Genomic DNA, 22,011 nt, shown 5'->3' with positions numbered 1-22,011 from the left:
TGCCCAGACTTCCATATTCTTCTTCATCTTTGATGAGATATCAAAAAATAATAAGAAAAAAACTCCTGTAATTGGAGATAACCCAGATTTTGTGAACAAATATTTGGACACACTCAAAATGTTGCGACTCAATCTTACACTATACGAATGCATCCTTTCCGTCATTTCTGCGCTCCGTGTGAATTAATTGAAGAATTCCTTATTTTACACATATTATTTAATATTTATCCGTTATTTATTAGCTATTTATCTCGTATTTCAATATATTTTACTGTTTTATTTTTATTAAACTAATTACCAAGCCGCTTCCCCGCAGGGGTGGGTAGAGAGAACGGAAACGCCACACCACTCTGTCCTTACAAACAATCTCCTACTCTTCCAAAAGTCGTTATTTTATTCGGTTTATTAATACGATCGCCCATGTCTAATACATAGCAACTGTAACTATGTTGTGTGAACATGACTGATTGGTCTTGCAACAAACGGAATTACCTCACTTGGTGATTCATAACAGTACTTTCGTTCGCCTGTGGATGCTGTCGACACGTACTAGCTTCCATACTATATCATTATGTCCACTAACATACTTAATAGTTTCATATAACCGACTACGTAGCGCAGTAGATAGCGAACTGACAAGGAGCCTAAGATCATATTAATCTATCAATATTCCAAACCTTTCGCATTCGTGAAATGCTGGACGATGTATAAGAACTACTCTAGGCAACTAGAAACTGATGAAATGTAAATACTTACATGGTCAGCTGGAGTGTCCCTTAGAGACAAAATAAAGATGTTTTGAATATTGAAAGCATTAACTTTGTGGATATTATTTTGAGAAATAAAAAGACTTTGTGTTTTGATCCACTCATATCATGTGAGTGGATGTGAGTGGATCAAAACACAGAGTCTTTTTATTTATCAAAATAAAGAGTTCACGCAATTGTAGAAGCCTGGGCGTAACATACATCAAAAGTTAGGTAATTGAGATGGTATGGGTACATAGGACGCAGAGAACCTGAACATAATGTGATCCAGGGAATCGCCATCCTCGAAAAACATCTAGAGCCTTGCATTTCTTCCTCATTTCACCATTCTAACAGCTATATCGGTTTGCCAAACATTTTGTGTTCTTCTTCGTCTTATGCGTTGTTGGTCCTGCCAACGTTGGCGATCACTATGGCAAAGGCTTCGCGGTCCTGCGCCGTCCAGAACAACTCATCTACTTCTCTCATCCCGGTCCAGTGGCGAATGTTACGAGGCCATGATGTTCGCATTCTGCTAGCTCCTCACAGTCCTTCTATTTTCCCAACATTAAATTAGCAGAGTGTTATATTTTTCTGCACGAAATACGTGACCCAGATACGAAATCTTCCGAATTTTGATATTGGACAAGAGTTCTCTGTGTGATCCAGCTCTGCTGAGTACTTCTTCATTCGTGACCCTATCCACCCAGGGAATTTATTTGTATTTTTTATTTTTATTTATTTATTGGAAAACCAACAGAATATTTCGACGAAAATAACATAATATGATAAAATACAAAAAATAACAATTTTAATCATAGGTTTCCACCTGAGTAATCTAAAAATTAAACAATTCAAATAAACTGTCATAAAATTATAACTATATAGAATATTCCTTTATCAACTGGTCAAATAAACATCAACAATATTTATTTTAAACGTATTAAAAGAAACATTATTGATGTCTATTTCATTAAGCATTTCATTGCACATATCGCAGGCTCGATTTCAAAATATATTTTGGTAGGACTTGGTGTGCATTTTAGGGATTTTAAAATATGTATTATTACGAATTACAATAGTTATAATAATTTTAAATAAGTACTATACGAATTATACTGCGATGAAGCCACATTCAACACTTCAAACCGTTTCATTGTTTTATGTATTAATTTTAAATCAAACACAGATTTTTTGAGTCTACTTAGTTGTATTTTATTAACAAAAACACATTTAAAAAAATATATTGTGACAATTGTGTAACTTAGAATTGTATAGCTACATAAGGACCGTAGTCCATTTGATCTTCACATTCGTTTGATAATGCCCTAATAAGGCGAAATAATTGTCACAGTATAAGTTTTTTATGTGTTTTTGTTAATAAAATACAACTTAGCAGACTCAAAAAATCTGTGTTTGATTTAAAATTAATACATAAATTAAAATGGATTCTACAAATTAAACGCCAAATCAATAAAACAAATATTAAAAAAAACGATTCATTGTATTCACCTCTAGGGTCCAGGTCTCACAGCCATATATGTAGCATTCGGTCTACATTCACATTTTTTGGCCATCTCTATGCTTGATTTCCATAAGTATGTTGTTTTTTTATTAATCTTATGAAGAGAGTGAACTGTTTCTTTTTTTTAAATTAAATAAAAAAACAAAGTATGTATAATAGTATTAGTCACACTTATACATTTATGCAAAGTATGGATATCTTAAAATATTATATTACATAATCTGTACTTTCTAACATATTGTATGCAAAATACGAACTGAACTACCAACGCAATTATATCGGTCATACTTCGCTTGTAATAATGTAAACAGTATATCTACATTCATATAAACAAGGCTACAATCATGTAAGAAAAGTAATTTAAATGCAAATCCCTCTCATTTTAATTTAGCCTTATTTTTATTCAAAACAAGCTATTACTTCATAAGCAAATGTGAAAATCAAAAAGAATATATCGCTCATTCCTTTCAACAACGTCATTTATCAAAAAAACTAGATTTTTCAGGAGATCGTTTTTAAAGTTTAAGAATATAATAAAATGTATTAAAATAAATATCAAGCCACTTATTGAACTTTTTCTATACAACAGATCTTTTTAGGTAAAACATGAAGGTTATTTCTCCATTTGAAAAATATTTAGTATATTTAAAAAATAATTAAACAATACTTTTTTTTCAAAATTCAAAAACAACACTTTCTGCCCTGTAGCGGGTAAATATTAAGTTAAAAATATGCCACTCTTGCTGGGACATAGTACATTTTCTGGGCATTCTGAAAACATGCATAACTCAAAAAGAACATATCGCTCATTCCTTTCAACAACGTCATATATAAAAAAACTAGATTTTTCAGGAGATCGTTTTAAAAGTTTAAGAATATAATAAAATGTATTAAAAATAAATATCAAGCCACTTATTGAACTTTTTCTATACAACAGATCTTTTCAGGTAAAACCTGAGGGTTTTTTTCTCCATTGGAAAAATATTTAGTATATTTAAAAAAATAATTAAACAATATTTTTTTTCAAAATGCAATAACAACACATTTTGCCCTGTACATGACTGCAAAAATACTTATGATCTCATAAAAATAGTATTAAAATCTATATTACGAAGACACCGCTCACTTCCGGAAACGGGTCGGTATGCGGTGATTGCATAACTGTGGTTGTTTTTATCATATTTTTCCATCGTTCATCTAATCGAGGGCATCTACGTCAATCACTGGAGATAAGAACGTACGCCCGCCCAGGTGATGCGGGGATACGTTTGTATTCTCAAAGTTCTTCCTTCCTCCATCCCAACTCATCGTCTTTATAGGCTGTTGGGATCAGCTCTCGTCGTCCTCCGGTTGTAGGTCCATCTGTCTTGGACAACGTCACCTACCCAATGCCTTCGAATCATGTTATCTTTCTTTAGCATCTATGATTTGTTTGGTTTTCGTCCAGATGTCTTTCGAGGAACATCCATGGTTTACAATATGTTCAGGTTCTCTACGTCCTATGTGCCCATACCATCTCAATTGCCTTTCCTCTACCTTACTATTGATATCAGTTACATCTACGCTTCCACAAATGCGTGAGCTCTTTATTTTATCTCTACGGGACACTCCAGCTGATTATCTAAGCTTTCGCATATGCTGTTCTCAAAGGCGACTTTTACGAATTTTAGGAAATACATCGTGCTACTCAATAGTTTGTAGAAAAGACATCTAACATATATGTAGCATTACTTTTGGGCTCTTTTCACAGTTGAAGTGTATTTACCGGCATCAGATCTACAGTGTTGACCCAATCTTATTATTTTTTGACATCTCATCAAAGATCAAGAAGAATACGGAAGTCTGGGCATTTTCATCTCACCAATAGACGTCTCTAGTGAAGTTCTAGTGATTCAAGAACAATGTTTCAAAATTGGTTCATTGGTTGAGTAATGTGGTTGTCAATAATGGGTAGAATTGGTGAATGTTACACGTGTGTAAAGTGATCACTTAAACCAGCCTATGACGGTCGTCAGCCCCGTAAATGCCCAGACTTCCATATTCTTCTTCATCTTTGATGAGATATCAAAAAATAATAAGAAAAAAACTCCTGTAATTGGAGATAACCCAGATTTTGTGAACAAATATTTGGACACACTCAAAATGTTGCGACTCAATCTTACACTATACGAATGCATCCTTTCCGTCATTTCTGCGCTCCGTGTGAATTAATTGAAGAATTCCTTATTTTACACATATTATTTAATATTTATCCGTTATTTATTAGCTATTTATCTCGTATTTCAATATATTTTACTGTTTTATTTTTATTAAACTAATTACCAAGCCGCTTCCCCGCAGGGGTGGGTAGAGAGAACGGAAACGCCACACCACTCTGTCCTTACAAACAATCTCCTACTCTTCCAAAAGTCGTTATTTTATTCGGTTTATTAATACGATCGCCCATGTCTAATACATAGCAACTGTAACTATGTTGTGTGAACATGACTGATTGGTCTTGCAACAAACGGAATTACCTCACTTGGTGATTCATAACAGTACTTTCGTTCGCCTGTGGATGCTGTCGACACGTACTAGCTTCCATACTATATCATTATGTCCACTAACATACTTAATAGTTTCATATAACCGACTACGTAGCGCAGTAGATAGCGAACTGACAAGGAGCCTAAGATCATATTAATCTATCAATATTCCAAACCTTTCGCATTCGTGAAATGCTGGACGATGTATAAGAACTACTCTAGGCAACTAGAAACTGATGAAATGTGAATACTTACATGGTCAGCTGGAGTGTCCCTTAGAGACAAAATAAAGATGTTTTGAATATTGAAAGCATTAACTTTGTGGATATTATTTTGAGAAATAAAAAGACTTTGTGTTTTGATCCACTCATATCATGTGAGTGGATGTGAGTGGATCAAAACACAGAGTCTTTTTATTTATCAAAATAAAGAGTTCACGCAATTGTAGAAGCCTGGGCGTAACATACATCAAAAGTTAGGTAATTGAGATGGTATGGGTACATAGGACGCAGAGAACCTGAACATAATGTGATCCAGGGAATCGCCATCCTCGAAAAACATCTAGAGCCTTGCATTTCTTCCTCATTTCACCATTCTAACAGCTATATCGGTTTGCCAAACATTTTGTGTTCTTCTTCGTCTTATGCGTTGTTGGTCCTGCCAACGTTGGCGATCACTATGGCAAAGGCTTCGCGGTCCTGCGCCGTCCAGAACAACTCATCTACTTCTCTCATCCCGGTCCAGTGGCGAATGTTACGAGGCCATGATGTTCGCATTCTGCTAGCTCCTCACAGTCCTTCTATTTTCCCAACATTAAATTAGCAGAGTGTTATATTTTTCTGCACGAAATACGTGACCCAGATACGAAATCTTCCGAATTTTGATATTGGACAAGAGTTCTCTGTGTGATCCAGCTCTGCTGAGTACTTCTTCATTCGTGACCCTATCCACCCAGGGAATTTATTTGTATTTTTTATTTTTATTTATTTATTGGAAAACCAACAGAATATTTCGACGAAAATAACATAATATGATAAAATACAAAAAATAACAATTTTAATCATAGGTTTCCACCTGAGTAATCTAAAAATTAAACAATTCAAATAAACTGTCATAAAATTATAACTATATAGAATATTCCTTTATCAACTGGTCAAATAAACATCAACAATATTTATTTTAAACGTATTAAAAGAAACATTATTGATGTCTATTTCATTAAGCATTTCATTGCACATATCGCAGGCTCGATTTCAAAATATATTTTGGTAGGACTTGGTGTGCATTTTAGGGATTTTAAAATATGTATTATTACGAATTACAATAGTTATAATAATTTTAAATAAGTACTATACGAATTATACTGCGATGAAGCCACATTCAACACTTCAAACCGTTTCATTGTTTTATGTATTAATTTTAAATCAAACACAGATTTTTTGAGTCTACTTAGTTGTATTTTATTAACAAAAACACATTTAAAAAAATATATTGTGACAATTGTGTAACTTAGAATTGTATAGCTACATAAGGACCGTAGTCCATTTGATCTTCACATTCGTTTGATAATGCCCTAATAAGGCGAAATAATTGTCACAGTATAAGTTTTTTATGTGTTTTTGTTAATAAAATACAACTTAGCAGACTCAAAAAATCTGTGTTTGATTTAAAATTAATACATAAATTAAAATGGATTCTACAAATTAAACGCCAAATCAATAAAACAAATATTAAAAAAAACGATTCATTGTATTCACCTCTAGGGTCCAGGTCTCACAGCCATATATGTAGCATTCGGTCTACATTCACATTTTTTGGCCATCTCTATGCTTGATTTCCATAAGTATGTTGTTTTTTTATTAATCTTATGAAGAGAGTGAACTGTTTCTTTTTTTTAAATTAAATAAAAAAACAAAGTATGTATAATAGTATTAGTCACACTTATACATTTATGCAAAGTATGGATATCTTAAAATATTATATTACATAATCTGTACTTTCTAACATATTGTATGCAAAATACGAACTGAACTACCAACGCAATTATATCGGTCATACTTCGCTTGTAATAATGTAAACAGTATATCTACATTCATATAAACAAGGCTACAATCATGTAAGAAAAGTAATTTAAATGCAAATCCCTCTCATTTTAATTTAGCCTTATTTTTATTCAAAACAAGCTATTACTTCATAAGCAAATGTGAAAATCAAAAAGAATATATCGCTCATTCCTTTCAACAACGTCATTTATCAAAAAAACTAGATTTTTCAGGAGATCGTTTTTAAAGTTTAAGAATATAATAAAATGTATTAAAATAAATATCAAGCCACTTATTGAACTTTTTCTATACAACAGATCTTTTTAGGTAAAACATGAAGGTTATTTCTCCATTTGAAAAATATTTAGTATATTTAAAAAATAATTAAACAATACTTTTTTTTCAAAATTCAAAAACAACACTTTCTGCCCTGTAGCGGGTAAATATTAAGTTAAAAATATGCCACTCTTGCTGGGACATAGTACATTTTCTGGGCATTCTGAAAACATGCATAACTCAAAAAGAACATATCGCTCATTCCTTTCAACAACGTCATATATAAAAAAACTAGATTTTTCAGGAGATCGTTTTAAAAGTTTAAGAATATAATAAAATGTATTAAAAATAAATATCAAGCCACTTATTGAACTTTTTCTATACAACAGATCTTTTCAGGTAAAACCTGAGGGTTTTTTTCTCCATTGGAAAAATATTTAGTATATTTAAAAAAATAATTAAACAATATTTTTTTTCAAAATGCAATAACAACACATTTTGCCCTGTAGCGGGTAAATATTAAGTTAAAAATATGCCGCTTTTGCTGGGATATAGTACATTTTCTGGGCATTCCGAAAACATGCACAACTGAACATTTACAATTTTTGATATATGATGTTGTTGAAAGGAGTGAGCGATATGAATTCAGTTCAGTGGCGAAAATTGGGTGTTAAATACAATACAGTGGCTCAGTCTGGTTAAATCGAAAAGAAAGAAAAGAGAAAGTACTGTTTTTAAATTAACATATAACACATAATTTCACAATGATTTTGGGTAAACAATGAGTCTAAATTTGACCTGATGGTATTCCGAAACTGATAGTCATGAAGCTGTGTTTTTAAAGTGGTATTACACAAAAGGAACGATAAATGATAAGGATAGCGTTGTATTTTCATACTACCAGATGCGTGCATTCCATATAGGCAGAAAAATAGTGCCTATTCTAACTTATCCGCGTGGCAAATAAAAACGCAACCAGTACCTACCCTACCTTGCTAAGTAGTGCCTAGCTTACCTTACTACCTACCTCTACTGCCTAACGTAATTAATTGTCTGTGCACGCCACTGCACACTACAAAGTTAACAATGCTCTCAACATATAAAAAAATATGTATCTTCTTCTTCTTCCTGGCTACATCCCATTGTCTTTGTAGACTGCTGGGGTCAGCTCTCCTCGTCCTCAGGTTGTAGGTCCTTCTATCCTGAGCAACGTCACCCAGGCCATGCCCTGGAATTATGTTATCTTTCTGCATCACCCATGAATTCCTTGGTCTGGTCTTCCTCTAGGTAACTTTCGAGGAAGATCCATTTTTATTGCTTGATAAACTACATGTTCGGGTTCTCTGCGTCCTATATGCACATACCATCTCAATTGTGTTTCCTCTATGCGAGTGTTTTTGCCTATAATTTTCACTCATGAATTACATGAAATTATAGTAACTTTAAACATAAAGAGTAAATCCACTCACAAGTAGGCATAGGCTATGAAACTTATAAAGTTGAAGCCTGAGTAGGGACATGATAAACGGTGTTGCATAAGCCGTAGCTAGATTTCAGAGTAACGTGGACGTTAGGTAATTAAAAAAAAGTCTTTCCTCTACCTTACAAAAAAAGCTATAAAGGTTTTCTCATTTTTATCAATACTCATTTTCGTTGTTCTTGACGTCTCTTCACCTTGTTACTTGTTTATTAGACGAGATGGACCTATATGCAGGAGGCAAGGAATGCATGCCAAGAGAGAGTTCTACGGCGGTGCATCAGTGGTTTTCCCTTCGGGGAAATGACAAGATGATCATTTAGAGTCATTTGTGGTCAATCTACTTGCTCGTATGGGATGAGGTAACATTATCTTGACCCAATAACATAATGGTCATTACGTAACTACTCTAAAAACGGTCAGTCTAACCACAGGGCATAAAAATGTAGCATTTGAAGAAGGCAAAAAAAGCATTCATGTTTTACAATGTAATACAGAGTAACGATTCTTCAAATGCAGGAAAGTACTTCAATTAGATTAAAACTTTTTACTCGAAAATTACAACATTTTGAGTGTGTCCAAACACTTGTTCACAAAATCTGGATTATCTCCAATTACAGGAGTTATCTTCATATTATTCTTTGACATCTCATCAAAGATGAAGAAGAATATGGAAGTCTGGGCATTTACGGGGCTGACGACCATGCGTTTCTCATGTGTGTGATTATAATCCAGGATTCGGATCTCACATACTAATATAAGAGTTTCTGCTTAGTAAAAAGCTTCTTTACATCTCACCAATAGATGTCTCTAGTGAAGTTTTAGTGATTCATGAACAAGGTTTCTAAATTGGTTCATATATATAGAACTTCCAAGAATTTGAGTGGTGTGGTTGTCAAAAATGGGTAGAATTGGTGAATGTTACACGTGTGTAAAGTGATCACTTAAACCAGCCTATGACGGTCGTCAGCCCGTAAATGCCCAGACTTTCATATTCTTCTTCATCTTTGATGAGATGTCAAAGAATAATGCTCGAAAATTGTTCATATTTGATGTTTATAGTGTTTCACAGATCGCTCACTCCTTTCAAGAACGTCATAAATCAAAAAACTTGATTTTTCAGGAGAACGTTTTTAAAGTTTAAAAATATAATACAATGTATTGAAAATAAATATCAAGCCACTTATTGAACCTTTTACTGTGCAACATATCTTTTTAGGTAAAACCTGAATGTTTACTCTCTATTTGAAAAATATTTAGAATATTTAAAAAAATAATTAAACAATACCTTTTCTTCAAAATGCAAAAACAACACTTTCTGCAACAATAATAAAAGCAACAATAAAAGTAATAATTTTGGATAAATTATACAGCGCTATTTTCGTAAAATACTACCCCAAAAATACTTTGGCAAACAAATGCGTTTTGATTTGTTTTTGCAAATGTTTTTTTAACACATTTTATAAACGATATCAATAAACAAAGTTCATATTTTCAGTGATTATTTAAAAAAAACACAGGTTGCTAATAAAAATTAGCAAAATTAAAGTTCTATTGTAATTAAACTAAGACTAATGTTTTCAACATTTTGAGTGTGTCCAAATACTTGTTCACAAAATCTGGATTATCTCCAATTACAGGAGTTATTTTCATATTATTTTTTGACATCTCATCAAAGATGAAGAAGAATATATTATATTATATATTATATAATATTCTTCTTCATCTTTGATGAGATGTCAAAAAATAATAAGGCTAATGTTATTAAAAAAAACAACTTACTAACCAGAAAATTAAGGCGCTGGTGAATATTGAACATTCATGGTTTTTGAATGAAATGAATGTTGATTTGGATGTAAAATAGTAGTAAATGGGGAAATTTTAAAACACGTAGATTTCGTGTATTTGAGAAGTATGTTTACTAGGGATGGAAATATATAGAAAATATGCTAATGATATAGAAAAAGAGAGTGAATGGTGCACTGAATATTTATACATAAATATATTGATAATAATAAAACCCTCATCCGCACCCCAATGGTGCATAGGGCACTGCTTCATATGTCCGTCTCCGTAGTGTAATGGTCAGCACGCTCGGCTAACGTTCTGGAGGTCCCGGGTTCGATTCCCAGGGGGGGTCAAATAAACATAAGTGATTTTTTCACTGTATTATTTATTCGATATTACCCTGGACTGGTACCTGAAGCGGAGGGCTGATCACCTTTCCTTCGTGTGTAAACGATCAAGATAACACTGTGTTCATATGTTCATATATATATATATATATATATATATATATATATATATATATATATATATATATATATATATATATATAATATATATATATATATATATATTCAGGGTGTCCTATAATTCAACCTATTCCTTTTAAGGGGTGTTAGGCCAGCTTATGACTCACCAAAAAATGAAAATATGAGCTCAGTAAAAATGCTTCAGGTTTTCGGGATATTTCCACTTTTATGAATTTCCGGAACATCTACGCCTTAAATCAAGTTTTTGAATGCCACTTTTTCAATTTTTCATATTTTAGGATTCTAATTTATATCCCTAGAGGTAGTTACTACGCTTGATACATAAGATAAGCATGACATGAAACATGTCTAATCGTAAGTGGAAATGATTTTAATTACAGGCGTTAAGGAAGCTGAATCGCCTGTTAATAGCAATAATTAGCTATTTTGCTCGTAAATCGAAAGTGGATCGAAGCGCGTTTGTAGCTGGGAGCAAAAATAGCTGTGACATTTCGGACGCGACAGCGTAACGTAATTATTATCGAAGTTAACATAAAGTTAACACAACGGATGTCAAGCTTAATGAAGCCGAGAGCGCGTATGTTGATTTCTTGGCATTAAACGCTTGATCGAGCGGAAGTGTCAATGTAGAAGCAAGCATTAAACCTCATCATGGTACAGGAACTAATTACCAACAAAATATTGTCATCGTTTCACCGATTGTAACAGTGCTTACTCGGTCAAAATCTGTTTTGAATTGTAAGTTATTAAGATCCAATGTTTATTCATTTATTTACACATCATGTACAGAAAATAAATCGCTCACTCTTTTCAAGAACGTCATAATTCAAAAATCGTGAATTTTGAGTTGTGCATGTTTTCGGAATGCCCAGAAAATGTACTATATACCAGCAAAAGCGGCATATTTTAAACTTAATATTTACCCACTACAGGGCAGAAAATGTTGTTTTTGCATTTTGATGAAAAGGTATTGTTTAATTATTTTTTTGAATATATTAAATATTTTTCAAATGGAGAAAAAACCTTCAGGTTTTACCTAAAAAGATCTGTTGCACAGTAAAAAGTTCAATAAGTGGCTTGATGTTTATTTTTAATACATTGTGATTTCTTTTTAAACTTTAAAAACGTTCTACTGAAAAATCTAGTTTTTTGATTTATGACGTTCTTGAAAGGAGTGAGCGAAATAAGTACATTGGCGGGCTTGTTGCTAAAAAGCTATATCTTCCAACCAACCAAGAACAGACTAGTGATATTGGTCAAAACGTTTATATAGAGCATAAGCATATATAGATATAAAAAAACAAGGGATAATGCATAATTTCTTGTTTTATTTTTTCATCCTTGTTTAGATAAGTAATTTTCGAATCAACAATATAATTAAAAAGAGAAAACATATTATTGGTTCGAAACCCCTGAAATATTGTTTACATATTCAACGTATTCATTCAGTTGTATATAGCAAATATGTAGGTACTACTGAAATTACAACAATAACAAATAAAAATGATTAGTTTAATTATTTAAATAAATACATATACAAAAAAATATATATGTATTTAAGTGTTCGCGGTGGAGAATCGATCGGAGAACTGTTCATTCAACAAAATATCAATTAAAGAACTGTGGAAGAAGAAGAAAGATTATGCTTGATCTAAAGTAATATAATTTTTATTTCATTACAGTTGTGACGGATCATCAGACTGAGAGTGGACCAGCGCCATTCCGGACCCTGGGAATCCTGATGTAGGATGGTGTGTCGCAGTGGATATTCCAACTGGCAGCGAAACAAGAAAACCATAGGAACTAGCGGAGGAACAAGGCCACCGGATATCCTTTCTATGTCCCTGATTAAAAATGATCATCAGGGATAATCAGCGTCACAGAAGATGAAACAGAACCAACCAATATTGATACAAAAGCAAGAAAGATAGAAAACCAGAAAGCGGTGGAAACTTAGAAGAGAAAATAAAATAAGAAGATTGATCTATCAAAAGCCAAGATAGATAAGCAGGCCAAAAGAAAATCAACGTTTAACCACAGAAACTAATCTAATCGTCTCAGAATCAGATTGCAATCAAACATAGTTGGTCAGTTGAAGACTACACAAATATGGCTGTTGGAATTCTGTTCGCATCAACAGCCTTGAAGACTGTCGGCGTAGCCAGTCTATGGATTGTTCCACTACTGCTGACAGCTTTGACTTACAAAAATTACGACAGTCATGATCCGGAAGGCAGGATCAAGGATAGGCAGCCGATGGCAGAATACGACTTCATCGTGGTCGGAGGCGGTTCTGCAGGAGCAGTCGTGGCCAATAGATTGAGTGAAGTACCTTCCTGGAACGTCTTGCTATTAGAAGCTGGTAAGGAAACGTTTATCTTTTGAATTTTAAGAAACATTATAATATAATAATACATATTCTCTATGAGAACTACATGCCCTGTGTTGAGTTGGGACGAAGAGGATATAAAAAATGTAGGAAAATATATATGAAACGAAAATATTATAACAAGGTTTAAAAATATGGATACAATAAAAATATATCATATAAAGAAGAACAAATGGTAGTTATAATGATAATAATTGATGAATTTCAAAAATTTTAAATTATGATGTGCATTGTAAAAAAAAACTTACAATCATAGATGGTGTTCTTGACGAAAATTAAAAGAAAATCACTTGTAACAGTGAGAATTTAATATTCTTAGTCTTAGTTTAAGTAATAGAATAACAAATTTTTTAACCCTTTTAACGTGTCCAACTTTCCACAATACATGAATGCCAACCAATCTATCTATCTAATTCTTTATTTTTCTACTTTTGGTGTTCAAATAACAAAAATTTTAATTCTATCATAATTTTTTCTTTTTGGATCAGAAAATTTAACGGCAATTACTTCATAAACAAAACAATGGTTTAACTATTGGACTTTCTTGATTTCAGGACCGGACGAGAACGAGATCTCAGACGTCCCTTCTCTCGCCACCTACTTGCAGCAGACGAAGTTGGATTTCCAATACAAAACGGAGCCAACGGGACAGGCGTGCTTGGGCATGAAGAAAGGAAGATGCAATTGGCCGAGAGGCAAAGTCCTCGGCGGATCGAGTGTATTGAATTACATGATATACGTTCGAGGCAACAAGGAAGACTTCCAGCTCTGGGAATCCCTAGGCAACCCTGGCTGGGGCTACAAGGATGCCCTACGCTACTTCATCAAATCAGAGGACAACAGAAATCCTTACTTAACGAATTCAATGTATCACGGCAAAGGTGGTTATCTGACTGTTCAAGAAGCTCCTTGGAGGACACCACTCTCGGCAGCTTTTGTTCAAGCAGGCAAAGAAATAGGTTATGAAAACAGAGACATAAACGGTGAAAAACAGACTGGTTTCATGCTGGCGCAAGGAACTATCAGACGAGGAACTAGATGCAGTACAGCAAAGGCATTCTTAAGACCAGTTAGGGGAAGACGAAATTTACACATGAGTCTCAACACATACGTCCATAAAGTACTGATACATCCGATGACAATGAGAGCTTACGGCGTAGAGTTTATGAAGAACGGAGTGAAAAGTGTCGCTTATGCAAGAAGAGAAGTGATCCTGTCGGCTGGGTCGATAAATACGCCGCAGCTCATGATGCTTTCGGGAATCGGTCCCAAAAAACACTTGATGGACATCGGTATTCCGGTATTAAAAGACTTGCAGGTAGGAGAAAATCTGCAAGACCACGTGGCCATGGGTGGTTTGACGTTCTTGGTGGATCAACCGGTATCTATAATCCAGGATAGGTTGCAAGCCTTTCCAGTCACTACTCAATATGTGTTGCGAGGAAGGGGGCCAATGACGACGTTAGGCGGATTGGAAGCGGTGGCCTTTGTCAATACGAAGTACGCCAATAAGTCCGGCCTTTGGCCAGACGTACAATTCCACATGGCGCCGGCAGCGTACAGTTCGGACGCGGGAGCAAAAGTGAGAAAAGTGTTGGGACTAACTGACAAATTGTACAACGAATACTGGAAACCGATAACTAACCAAGATGCTTGGACGATAATACCTCTTCTTCTGCGCCCGAGAACAAGAGGGTACGTACGATTAAGGTCATCTAGTCCATATCATAGGCCAGTGATTAATCCTAGATATTTCGAAGATCCCTTCGACGTCGCGACGCTAGTCGATGGGGCGAAGATCGCAATAAAGGTAAATGAGGCATCACCATTCAGACAGTTTGGATCGAGACTTTACAATAAACCTTTGCCAAACTGCAAAAAATTCAAGTTCTTGTCTGACGCGTATTTAGAATGCCACATGAGAACCATTTCCATGACAATATACCATCCAGTAGGGACAGCTAAGATGGGTCCAGACTGGGATCCAGAGGCAGTGGTGGATCCTAGACTAAGAGTGTACGGAGTCCAAGGATTAAGAGTGATTGATGCCAGTATCATGCCGACTATAGTCAGTGGCAATACGAACGCTGCAGTTATTATGATAGGTGAAAAAGGTGCAGACTTGGTGAAGGAAGATTGGTTGGAGAATAAATCATACGGAACCAAAAGTTCGTAGCGCTAGAAGAAAGCGTAGTGAAACAATTGTGCATAGATTTTTAAATAGAAAAATTATGACTTCGAACGCTCGAGTATTTCTACGTGTGCTCAAACTGAGAGAATATCTCTAACAATCCAATGACAATAGTGTAATCTAATAAAAAGTCAATGTTAAAAATTATTAGATTAAGAATGTTTAAATATATACTTAGTTAGTTTATAATTTCTCCTTGTGCCTATGAAGATAATTGTTTAATAACGATGTGAACTATGGGGATTCAGAACACAAATCATAGAAACCAAAGAGTTCTATTTACTTGATTTTTTTCTACTGTATTCACAATTTTAGTATTGTATTTATATATAAAAAAAATATTTAAATAAATCTAATAGATTTTTTTTCAAGCTTATCGAACTCAATCGGCGTAGGGTAAACAGAAGTGTTGTTGCAAGCATTCCAGTTATTGGTACTATGCCCCATATTAAAATTTTGATATAAACGATGTCAAAAAACTAGCATGTAAAAAAAGGTTCAATTAAAGCATAAATACTCATATATCTTCCAAAATTTCAGTAGTATGGTTGTCAATCATGGCTAGAATGGAGAATCACTATCAAAGCCTATGGTAATTCCAAGCCCTCTAAATACCCAGACTTCTCTATTCTTGCTCATATGTGTTGGGATATCAACAAAAAATCTATTTCAGAACTTCCGATACCTTTTATTGACGCCCGACGTCACAATCCCATCTTGAAGTCACTAGAAATAATTATTGTAGTTTATAATTATAATATAAGTTTGTATAATAGAAGAATTAATTATGTATAATACAGAAGACTACATTGTGATTCTTAAAACGCTTTCGCCTTAATTACCACAAGTTGCACAATAGACTAAAACGCCATTATTTGTCTATTATGTAAGATAAGATTATTGTTACCTACCTGTCAATTTAAATACTGGTTTAAAATGAAATTGATTGATATGGAAAAATATTTAGATTATGTAAATTGAATCAAATTAACGAAAATGGGTGTTCGAGTAAAACGTTTCGAAATTTTTGATCATATCTTTATTATAATGGAAGGAAAGTTAAATATTGGACTTGGAATATTGAAATGTTCATAAAGAACTGTCGTCATATATCATTTTTTATCGATCATAATAAAAACGAAAAATTCATTAAAAATCGTTTTGTACCATATCGCTCACTCCTTTCAAGAACGTCATTAATAAAAAAACTTGATTTTTCAGGAGAACGTTTTTAATGTTTAAAAATATAACACAATGTATTAAAAATAAATATCAAGCCACTTATTGAACTTTTTTTGTGCAACAGATCTTTTTAGGTAAAACCTGAAGGTTTTTTCTCCATTTGAAAAATATTTAGTATATTAAAAAAAAAAAAAAAAACAAAACCTTTTCCTCAAAATGCAAAAACAACACTTTTTGCCATGTAGCGGGTAAATATTTAGTTTAAAATATGCCTCTTTTGCTGGGATATAGTACATTTTCTGGGCATTCCGAAAACATGCACAACTGAAAATTGTCGTTTTTTGATTTATGACGTTCTTGAAAGGAGTGAGCGATATGTGGTTTTAAAGCATTAAAACATGTATCCTGGGGATCTTTTCTGTTTACCTGTATTTTTAACATTCAAGTTGATATTATTGTATTGATAAAAAGTTGACAAAATAAAAATTTCACGCAATTGTGGAAGCCTGTGTGTGACATATGTAAATCAATAGTAAGGTAGAGGAAAGGTAATAGAGATGGTATGGGCACACAGAACGCAGAGAATCTGATCATGTTGTGAACCAGGCAATATCCATGGATCTTCCTCAAAAGAGGAAGACCATAAAATTCATGGATGCTGCAGAAAGATAACTTGATTCGAACGTGACATTGTCTATGACAGAAGGACTTACAACCTGAGGACGAGGAGAGCTGACCACAACAGTCTACAAAGACCATTATTTGGGAAGGAGCCAGGAAGAAAAATAGTAGATATTACTGTATCAAGATTGAGATGAATTCACCTAGCTCATTTATTGTATAATAAACTAACGTTATCTAAGATCTCCATATCTTTCTATCTTTTTTCAGTATTTCCTGTACCATTCTGATACTATTTTATGTAAAACTATCACATTTTCTACTTTTATAATCAACATTGCATTTTTTTCCTTCTAAAACTTTTGTATTCTATTATTTACATTTGCGTTATATTTCCTGCGTTCATCTTCTTCTACAGCTTTACTGTCACTTCTCAGAGGCCTTAATTTTTACATGTTACCGATGAAATTAAATATTTTATATATTTTAATTTCTGTATTGAATACTCTAATTGATTTTACCCAATGCAATTTCTAACAAAATAGTTTCCGTAAAATTTTATTAGTACAATACAGTTCTTCTTTTCATTCTTATTTGATAACCCTTTACAACTTTTATCTCCTTCATCATTATAATACCTTTTCACTCCATTAAATCCAATCAGATTATCCATATATTACGATATCTTTGAATCTTTATCTTAATAGATGAAAAACCGGATCCTAGAATCCTATTGTTTTGTAGACGTATCTTTAACAATTATTACAGAGTACCCTTGTATTATAAATTATGTAAATATTGTTAATATTAATAAAATAAAAAGTTATGTTTTATAATCGTCCATTGTTTTACTCACCCACTTTAAAACAATGTATTTTTATGTCGTAAATTGAAAATGTCATAAGAATCGAACAATACCGTATATTGTAAAAAGGTTCAAAACACAAAAATTCACACATTCCGAGCTGATCGATAGTTGTGTACTTATGTATTTATCGATTTCTTGCGAAAAACAAGAGTTACAAGGAAAATTTTACGTGGGTGTTTTAAAAAATACTTACATACTGTATATCTGGGAATTTTCATTTAAAAAATAAGGAAAACTAAATTTTGTGAAAAAACTGTTGTAGATTTTCATAAAAATATCCATAACTAAAAAATCTGACGTGCCACATTTTTTTTTGTTTTCGTGTTTGAATTCAGCTATGCAAAGTGTATAAAGGTCAGGTATTTTCATGCAAGTTACAAAATAAAAGTCGCAAATTGTTGGCCAGTCTTGTTAAATACCAATTTCAATTCAAAATAATGTATTTTGGAGAGGTCTGAGAACAAAATGAAAAGCTAATAATACTGATATAAACATAGTTATACAAAATACACACTAGAAATGAAAATACAAAAAAATGTCGAGAAGCAATTATCACCGCATTTGTATGGGTTTCAAGATAAAATAAGAGCTATTTTCGATGAAATAAGAGCTTTTTTTAGGATACAGGTATTCAAAGGAAATATCTTTCGACAACCAAAAGGGATTAAAATGCATTATTCATAACTCATTATGCATAATTCATATAATTGATCGAATTTGCTTAGTAAATGTATCAGTACGATGCAGTGCCCTACGCACCAATTAACATGAATAAGAAAGAAAGAAAAAACATATTTTATACTTTAAAGCTATTTGCAATGCTTATTTGATACCTTAAAATGTAAAAAAAATATTGTTAAATTATGTTAACGACATCTTTTGAACACTTTTACAACTGCTGATATAAAATATTAATAAATATGTATTTAGGTAAGCGTCTTGGCTAAATGAAAAACCTTACCTTAATTTTCTAGCAGAACAGCGTTTTGAGAATTTAACCGACAAACAGATAGAGGTCTCACCTGTAAAAAAGAAAAAGACAATAGTATGAGAAATCGTACAAACAATTACGTATAGGGTGTTTTTTTAGAGGTATACAAATTCAAAATGAAAAAAAAACACATTAAAATAATATTAATGTCTATGATATTGACCTTAAAAAAACAATTGTTTCTAACCACTTTCTTATTGGTACATTTTTTCTCCAACCGCTTTCTACAAGAACCTTGTCATCATCAGGGTTTGACATGTGCATGTACATGTTAAACCCTGATGATGACAGGGTACTTGTCGAAACCGGTTGAAGGAAAATTACCAGTAAAAAAGTGGTTAAAAACAAAGTTGTTTTATTTTTTAAATTTAATATTATGTGCCACAAAGTATTTGCGAAAAACATTCAAGAAAAAAAAGAAAATGAAAAAATATTTGAAATTTACTTTATTTAATAAGTAATTTTATGTCATTATTGTTTAAATATGATTTTGGGCAAAATGTATAATGGTAATTCAGTCTATTCATGGTGAAATGGAAAAGCGTACTGACTACAAATCGACTGTCAACTGTCAAATTGACAGTCAGTAGAAACAATGTTGCCACTTTTTTCCTGTTATGAAATTACAAATAAAAAGTATTTTTTTTAAGCAAGAAATACACGTGTGGTGGACTACAATATTTATTGCACGATTCCCATCACTAAAATGGTGCCAGATAGGTTTCCCGCGGCATTGAATATAGGGCCACTTTTAAGACTGGCAGGAATTTGAAATCAAACACTGGATATTTTTATAGTTATTTTGAATATAGGTCTGCCCTGAATTTTTGAGAGAGTTTTTCGAAAAATATGGCATATTATAGTCCGTTAATACGGTATTCAAATCAATTCAATTCAATTTATTTATTTCAATTAATATATACATTACAAACTATTAAAACTTTAAATCGTATACATTAAAATAAAATATATGCAAGACCTATTGCTAAAGGTGTAGAAGAATCCCGCTTCGGAAAACTCATTCAGACACATAGAACAGATCAATATCCAATGAGATATTGTTCAAAATAGCGGTAGCTCTTCCTACAGGCATAACCATCGGCAGGTTGGTCCTGTGTATAGGAATGTTAAACAATCTATGTCGAGGCTGTCTTAGGTAACTATCGGGAACATACAGACCAATGTTCCGGATAATTTCAGGATTATCGATCATACCGCGCACCAATTGACGTATCGCTCACTCCTTTCAAGAACGTCATAAATAAAAAAAATGATTTTTCAGGAGATCGTTTTTAAAGTACATAAATATAATACAATGTATTAAAAATAAATATCAAGCCACTTACTGAACTTTTTACTGTGCAACAGATCTTTTTAGGTAAAGCCTGAAGGGTTTTTCTCCATTTGAAAAATATTATGTTGATTAAAAAAAATTTAAACAATACCTTTTCTTCAAAATGCAAAAACAACACTTTCTGCCCTGTAGCGGGTAAATATTAAGTTAAAAATATGCCTCTTTTGTTGGGATATAGTACATTTTCTGGGCATTCCGAAAACATGCACAACTGAAAATTGTCGATTTTTGATTACTGACGTTCTTGATAGGAGTGAGCGGTATGTCCACTTCGGACGAAATTGGCAAAACATCCCTTTTAAATTCACCTTTCAATGGTTATTCTCCAATTTTGGAGTAAGTGATACTTATTACGTAACTCTCAGGTGGCGATTTGAAGACAACCTTCGAAATTAATCGTCCGTACGTTATGATCATGACCTCCGAATCATTTATCCAATGTACGTGTCGGAGACAGAATAATTTTTATTGCAATTACGAAACGATACAAAAATATATCATTATTATCATGTACCATGAGTTTTATGATGCTGCATATGTGACATCGATTAAAATGCCGAACTGTGGACGCGCATTGGCACCCTTGACACCCAATAAAAAATAAAACATAATTAAATTCATATTTTTAAAAAAAAGTCATTTTCAACATGATTAATGATTGCACGCAACGAATTACAATACAGTATTTTTTAAAGTGAATTTCGTTTCCATATAATGTTGTATATGGTTTAAGGTACAAAATTCGGTAAAATGAATTATTGGCACGAAATTATTGCATTTACAATAAACTTAAAAGTATAATTCTTCCATGTATATTTATTGTGATTTTTTTCATAGCATTAGTGCCTCAAGATAAATATTTAAAAAAATATATTTGTAATAAAAACACATAGAAATCAACTAAGGCTACATCCGATATGGTCAGCAACGCAAATGTGCTCCAAAGAGCAAGAGCAGGGAGACAATTGCTGACGGATATTAAAGTCTGAAGGTGTCCTATCTGGGCATGTGCTAACAGGAGAGAAGTACAAGCTATTAGGCATTTTAGATTGTCGACAAGGTGTGGACAGAAGGCAGATCTCCTGGCTCCGGATTATTAGAGATTGGGCGGGGATCAGGATCGTCGAGGCGTCGTTTAGAGCTGCCTAAAAGAAGGATAATTCCTCTCAGGTGATAGCAACAGGCACCTCGGTGGTTGGAGCGCTACGTGCAGCACAGTCAAGGGATAACTGGAGAAGAGTCATTGCCTCCACAAGGGTCACAAACCACAGAAATAAGGAGTGAGATGGAGAATAAATAAATGAATATATATATATATATATATATATATATATATATATATATATATATATATATATATATATATATATATATATATATATATATATATTTATATATATACATATATACATATATATATATATATATATATATATATATATATATATATATATATATATATATATATATATATATTATATATATATATTTATAATATTTTTTGTGAAAATTTGCATTATTTTGCTATTAGTACAAATTTGCTTGGTT

At 32.8% G+C, this 22,011-nt stretch overlaps 2 protein-coding genes across 2 annotated transcripts in view; one reads left to right on the top strand and one right to left on the bottom strand.

Moving 5' to 3' along the window:
• Flo2 (flotillin-2) overlaps positions 1-22,011 on the bottom strand; it is a 547,503-nt gene that overhangs the window by 383,667 nt on the left and 141,825 nt on the right. The gene's annotated exons all lie outside the window — the stretch shown is intronic.
• On the top strand, positions 12,898-15,765 carry LOC148305107 (glucose dehydrogenase [FAD, quinone]). The gene is made up of 2 exons (XM_088267155.1): positions 12,898-13,229; positions 13,811-15,765. The coding sequence occupies exons 1-2, from the start codon at positions 12,977-12,979 to the stop codon at positions 15,430-15,432; spliced, it is 1,875 nt and encodes a 624-aa protein (XP_088123281.1). The 5' UTR covers positions 12,898-12,976; the 3' UTR covers positions 15,433-15,765.

This window comes from Brachycentrus maculatus, unplaced genomic scaffold, assembly GCF_059751285.1.
Source record: "Brachycentrus maculatus isolate JH-2025_06_01 unplaced genomic scaffold, ASM5975128v1 h1tg000285l, whole genome shotgun sequence".
Classification (NCBI taxonomy): domain Eukaryota; kingdom Metazoa; phylum Arthropoda; class Insecta; order Trichoptera; family Brachycentridae; genus Brachycentrus; species Brachycentrus maculatus.
Note: the sequence above shows the minus strand (reverse complement) of the source record. Positions and strands in the feature narration are given on the sequence as shown.